The following is a 6,777-nucleotide window of genomic DNA, read 5'->3' on the forward strand; positions in this document are numbered from 1 at the left end:
AAAAAAAAATAGAACATTCCAAATATAATTATCGCTAATATTTTTTTTTAGTTTTTAAATATATTATTTATTTTATTTATTTAGAGTAATAACTAAATTTATTATAACTGTAGTACAGTTATCTTTAAACTATTAGTATTATTAGTATATTTTTAAAATTATTGACATATTATTAGTATATATAATAAGTAATAGTAAATTTTCTTTCATATTTATCATTTAAAAAATTTATAATTTTGATATAATCTTTATTCTATTTTTTTTCATACTTAATAACTATTGACTACAATCCTATCAATAGTATCACCTATAGTAGATTATACAAAGAGAGAGTATGGAAAATAAAGACAAGAATTATAAGACTATAAAAAGTCTCATCCAAGTTTGACAAGAGCAAGACGACTTACATAGAAATAGTTCTAATAGATGATAAGATTAGTTGATTTATTTACTAAATTTTTTCAAGTAATGCTAAGTTCAATTTATAAATAGAATTTAATTTTGATGCACTGACAATGTAAAGCATTTTATACAGTCGTGCAATCACATCCGTTCTTTTGGATGACCATTCACGCGGTCAATGTAAAAGGTATTTATTTTTATTGATGTGTCATTACATAATTGGATGCACGTGTAAAATTACTTTACACTGTCATTGCATCAAAATTAAATTCTTATAAATATTTGTAGTTCATATTTTAAGTTAATTTTATAAGTACACCATTTCACAAGTCAAAGACAACTATTTTTAATAGCTTTGTAAATGCTAATAGCTTTTATATTTAATTTATTTTGCAGTACGATAAAATTCATTGTTCAATCAAAAATTATTTGACAAAAATATTTGAGAATGAATTGGTAAAAAGGAAGGTCTATGTCTTCTTAAAATTTGAGATTGAGAAATCAAGCGGAGTATATCTTCTAACTGTACACACGTGCAAAATATATTTTGAGAAGGAGTCACATATAGTACATACGGTCGTATATGCTTTTTATATTTAGGTCGGCTAGGGTTACAGCAACAAATATAGTTGATAACAGTTCCTATCTTCCCGATATACATCAAAGCCTATGTATACAAAGTTTTAAAAGAAATATATACACATACATCCAAGGTAGTGAACTCGTAGTTTTTACCTCGACTCGTTAAACTAACTCAAAATCGTAATTCGTTGAATCGTAAGACGGAACATAAATATAACTTGTAAATTATAAAAAATTTAGAAAAATTTAATAGCAAACCAAAAACTAATTTTACAGAAAATAAAATAAATCTCAAATAATAAACTAAATTACCCATAGAATTATAACTAATATATATATACCATAACAAGTCAAAAGTCACAATTCAACACAAATTCACAAATCAAAACACAAATTCACAACTCACAAGTTCATACCACACTAAAATAAATTCAAGTAGCAAATAAACCAACCAAACTATTAGAATGAACAACTAATTAACTAAAATATAAACAAGTTATTTAATAATTATTCTATTCTTCATCAGTCATAAAATCTTCACGAGTTTCACAAATTTCTACATTATCATATTCATCATTATCAGGAGCAGGAGGAAGAGGTCCTTGAAGAAGTTCTTCAAACTCATCATCATCAAGATAAGGAATTGTCAAAGGATCCTTAGATGCACCAACAACTCTATTACCACTTTCTTCATCATTTAAATTAGTATCTGGAATTAGAGCATCTAAATCTTCTTCTTCTCCATCTTCGTCAGCAACAATCCAATCTTCATCAGAGTCCAACTCATCAAGACTATAGTCATAATCAAGACTTCTTCTAGTTTGTTTTTTCTTTGCTAATCTTGAGTTTGTCATCACAAACACAACATCATTCATGGTTTTAGCTTTTAAACGATTTCTCCTTTTTGTGAACCTTTCAAAAGTAGATAAAAAATATTAGTCAAATAACAAGATAGAATTGAAGAATTAACAACCAAATTTATAAAAGTAAAATGCAACTTATATTTAATTACTAACTATCTCAAAAGTGCTCTAATTACGTTCACATCCAGATGAACTACATGTCAAATTCAAGACACGAATTGCAAATTGTTGGAGCTCTGGATGCTGATCTTCATAAGAATCCCACCATTGAGCTGGAGTTTTAGTATAAATTACATTTTGAGCTACTTTACTACTAAAAAACTCTTTTTGAGTCTTAAAATCTTCAAGTTGAACATCTATCTTAGTGATTAAATCTGGATTTCTTGTCACCCTTTCCATACAAGTATAAAACTGCTTCTTAAACTCATAAGTAATTTTAAAACCAAAGCTATAATGAATTTGATATTCAAATAATAGCCTGCAGCATGCAATGGCCAATGAAGTTGGTTGCCCCATCTTACATCAATAATATCCCAAATAGGTATATAACTAAAACATAAAAAAAACTAATAAATTATTTACAAAATAAACAATATTTTCAGAATTGCATTAATTAAAAAAATAAAATAATTAGACACTTTACTTTGTCTCAACTCCTTGAAATACATCTCGTAATTTCTCCTTTGCACTTGTCATTTCTTCATAAATAAATTTCATTGCCGGCTTTTCTTCTGAATCCACCATACGAAGCACATGAAGAAGAGGGTAGGCAGCCCTCAAGCAAATTACCACTTCTTTCCAAAACACCTTATCTAACACCACACTTGCAATTATCTTTTCATCTTTTGTCTTTGCAAATTTACTAGAAGTCCATTGATCAGAAAGAAACATTCTTATTAAGGAACCTTTGTTGTCATTGAGACATCCCAAAGTAAGGTAAGAAGTTGCAAAACGGATCATACCCGGCCTCACCAAATCTTTTCCCTTAGTGATAAGAGTAGTTCTAGCATATATGTAAGTAGTAATCTTTCTACCTTTGTAAATTGTGTCCTTGTGAAGTGTTACTTTTTTTTTTTCAAGTCTTCTAATATTAAATCAATGCAATGTGTTGCACAAGACGTCCAAAACAACTTTTTTCTCTTTTTCATTAGCATTTCTCCTGCAGCTTTGTAGTTAGCCGCATTGTCGGTGACAACTTGGATGACATTTTCTTCACCAACCTCTTCAACTACATCATCTATCATTTTAAAGATTTTATCAGTTGTCTTAGTAATATGAGAGGCATCAATAGATTTTAGAAAAACAGTCCCTTTAGGACTATTAACCAAAAAATTTAGGATGGTCCGTCTTCTCTTATCTGTCCAACCATCGGTCATTATTGTGCAACCAACCTGTTTTCAATATGCTCTATGTTCCTCTAGTGATTGTTAAACAAGCTCCACGTGTTTCTTCAAAAGAGGCACCCTTAATTCATGGTAGGATGGTGGCTTGAATCCTTATCCATATCTTATAGCTTTCTCAAACATTCTACTGTATTCCTCACTCCTTGAAACATTAAAGGGGATGATGCCATTGTTGTAGAAAAAAGCACTAATCTCTAAACATACTTTCTCTCTTAAATTCTTCTTAAATATATTGTTGATTGTTGTTTGAGTACTAATGCGGGTTTTCTTGAATATGTTGCCATCTAGTTCTTTTTTCTTTCTTTTTTCACCGGTAGTGTCAACTTTTTTAGTAGCTTTCCCTGGACTTGCCCCCACCCATGCTTGTTTTTTTCATCAAATTCACTTGCAACACACTCACAACATCCCACATTTGCTTCTTAACTTCATCACTAACAGCTGTACAAGTCCCAACATCTTTTTGAGTTCCTGTTAAGTGGTGTTTCAATCTATAAACTCTTCCTGAAAAAAATTTTTGACAGTACTTACATTGTATCTTCTTTTCATCTTCTCCAACAGATATCCCGTGCTCTCATCCTACATCAGTTCTACTTCCAATAGCATTTTTAGAAACTTTTCTTTTACTAGCGATTCCAGCTGTACTTCCTGATTGAGAAGCTGGAATGTTAGTCGGATTTTCACTTGCATTAGCTTGAGTCGACGCCATTTCTGTTCAGAAAAAAAAAATAAAAACAGTAAATATTCAATGAATTAATTCAACAAAAAATTAACAATCCAATTTAAACAAAAAATACCAGCATAACAAAAATTCAAGAATTATATTCAATGCCACAAGTCCACAACAACAATTCAGAGATATAGATAGTTATCAAATTATTGAGATAATATAGGTGACAAATAATGAAGACATTAAGATATAGATAGTTATAACATGCATGAAATAAATATTGCAACAAAACCATAAAGCTCAAATAATGAATGTACACATACAATTTAATTTTATGCGTTATATAGATACATAGATAGATAGCCTTTTTCAATAAATATTATTGCATACAAACCCCACACTAATATAGTGTAGTAGTGCTTATAGCTGCACAATTATTAATACTGTCATAGTTGCTTGTGGTAAAGAATTGAAGATGGAACACATTACAATTCAACAACTTGGTATAAGCAATTCATTGAAATGCATCAGTTGGAATGGAAGTACAATAATAACACGAGCAAGGCTTCTGAGTTGTGAAAATTAATAAGGCCAGCCATCTTGTTCTTGTCAGGGTTTATTCAAGTGAGAACACCACCACATACATGCCTTAGATCTTGAGGTAAATCAACATAAGGCCAAAGGTTTAATCGTGTTAGAATTTTATAACTCAGCACTTATTTAATTATTGTTATAATTTATTTTATCTGATAAAGAACAAAGATTATATAAGCATCACTTGGATATCTAATTCAACCAATCGTAAAATATGTATGTGCTAATGGTTGATGAATTTAAAATCTTGAATCAAATCAAATTTAAACATTTATCTATATGCTTAATTATTATACAACAGGCACATAATCTAATGTCCCTTATTTATACAAACATATATACACCAAAATAAGAGAGATAAGAAATTCAAAAGTACAGGACAGTAAAAAGATTAATTAATGGTTAACAAATCTTATCAAAAAAAAGGTTAATAGGTTGAGTTGGTTGAGAGTTGAGATATGCAAATTTCTTTGTCTTGTCCTCCATAATGCACTGAACCAATGTTGTGAAAGTTATGGTCCCTAACTGAATTTGTGACTTCTCTAACGGCAAAGTTATATACCACATTGTCAATGGAATATGGGTTATCACTTATCATCACACAAAACTTTAACCCAATATACAAGCCTGAACATTTATAAGAAATACCTCACTTTCCAGAGAACATGACTATCCAACTATGCAGCAACATTCCAGAAGAAAGTATAGCAGCACCAGACCAGATCAGACCACTACTTCAACTTTTTCAAACTAGGAAAAATCAAATTCAAAATAGTAGAAATCAATAGGTATAAACAAGCAGAACATAGGCAACCTATATTGATCCAAATCTCTACACATAAATACACAACCTGAATTTAAGAGATCTCTAATTATGTTATAACAATGAGATAATTTTATCATTCTAGTCTTCTGCAGCATCATCAATTTTCTCATTCTCAGGCACACCACGAAGGTAGAGAAAATTGTTACATCTAGAAATAAAAATAATAAAACAAAACATACTTATTTCCATTCAAGAGGTTTAGTCAAACACAAATCAAACAGGCCACAACAATTTTATTTTCATGACAAAGTCACAACTCATAAACTTATACTTGCTAACCTCCTTTCTATTAAAGGCAACACAGAAGGTTTATAAGGCCAAATCACGAATTCATTTATGAGAGGTAATTACCGATGAAGCTATGCTGGTAATCTACAACAATATGATGATGGATGAAATTGGCCTAATTAGTCTAATTAGTTAGGTATATTGCTTGTACTTTTAACACAAATTAGGATGAAATTTTGCCATATATTGACATAGAACCACAGAAGTAGCATTCAATTATATTACTAGAATGAGAAAGTGATATGCTTCTTCTTAACTTACCTGATGAACTAGCAGCAAAGGGAAGGGGAAGAGCAGTGACCAGCGATCCAGATTTCAATCCAGATTCCAAAGCCAGAGATAGAAAGGTAGAGCCACTAAGCCAGAGAGTCTCAATGTGTTGCAATCGCAAAGTGATGCTCACGGTCCCACGCAGTCCAATCACCACCAGTCCAAGTCGATAACACCAGCGGCAAACATCACGAAGTCACGGCGAGTCGGTGATGCTCCAAATTGGGATTTTCAGTCTCTTCTTCCATGGTCTTCTATTTAGATTGGGTCATTGGGTTGGGTTAGGCTGCAATCAGGGGGCTCAGGGCCAAGAAAAAGAACTTCTTCAACCTGAAACGCAACCACGCAGCAGAAGCTACGATTCCGGTGACTCTGTGATTTTCAACGGCGATTTCACACGGAGCAGCATGGTTCTGAATAAGAAGCAGAAGCACAACAAAAGTTTACACGCGATTCTAACTACCTTGCATACATCCTTAAGTTTTCCAAAATATAAGGGAGAAATCTAATCAAAATACAAAATAGAATCTAATATAAACTTCGCCATCTTCCAGACGAACTCCAGTTCACAACAGAGCACCAGGACCTGCATCTGAAAAATAGTGGATATATACGGAATGAGAACTCCCGACCCATGGGTTTCCAATACGATAAAAATGCCAAATAAATATAATATAAGATAACAAGAAACTTACTAAGGAATCCTCAACTTCACACATCATTATTTCCATCCTAAGTTCTCACTAATCCATAATCAGGCAACTATCATAAGGAATTCTAAACTAATCCACCCTTCTCATAATGTCTATAACTCTCCAAGTTCCATAGTCCTCTAAACACTAAATAGAATAGCCCTCAGCATCAACTGACACCAGCATGAGG

At 31.6% G+C, this 6,777-nt stretch overlaps 1 protein-coding gene across 1 annotated transcript; it reads right to left on the minus strand.

Moving 5' to 3' along the window:
• Nucleotides 1-1,496: 1,496 nt before the first annotated feature.
• On the minus strand, nt 1,497-6,126 carry LOC110279121 (uncharacterized). Its single transcript, XM_021138066.2, has 3 exons — nt 5,887-6,126; nt 3,779-3,958; nt 1,497-1,896 (listed from the first exon to the last, which is right to left on the minus strand). Coding segments are annotated over exons 2-3 (402 nt in total). The 5' UTR covers nt 3,781-3,958; nt 5,887-6,126.
• Between the last annotated feature and the right edge of the window lie 651 nt (nt 6,127-6,777).

This window comes from Arachis duranensis, chromosome 3, assembly GCF_000817695.3.
Source record: "Arachis duranensis cultivar V14167 chromosome 3, aradu.V14167.gnm2.J7QH, whole genome shotgun sequence".
In the NCBI taxonomy this organism is placed as follows: Eukaryota; Viridiplantae; Streptophyta; class Magnoliopsida; order Fabales; family Fabaceae; genus Arachis; species Arachis duranensis.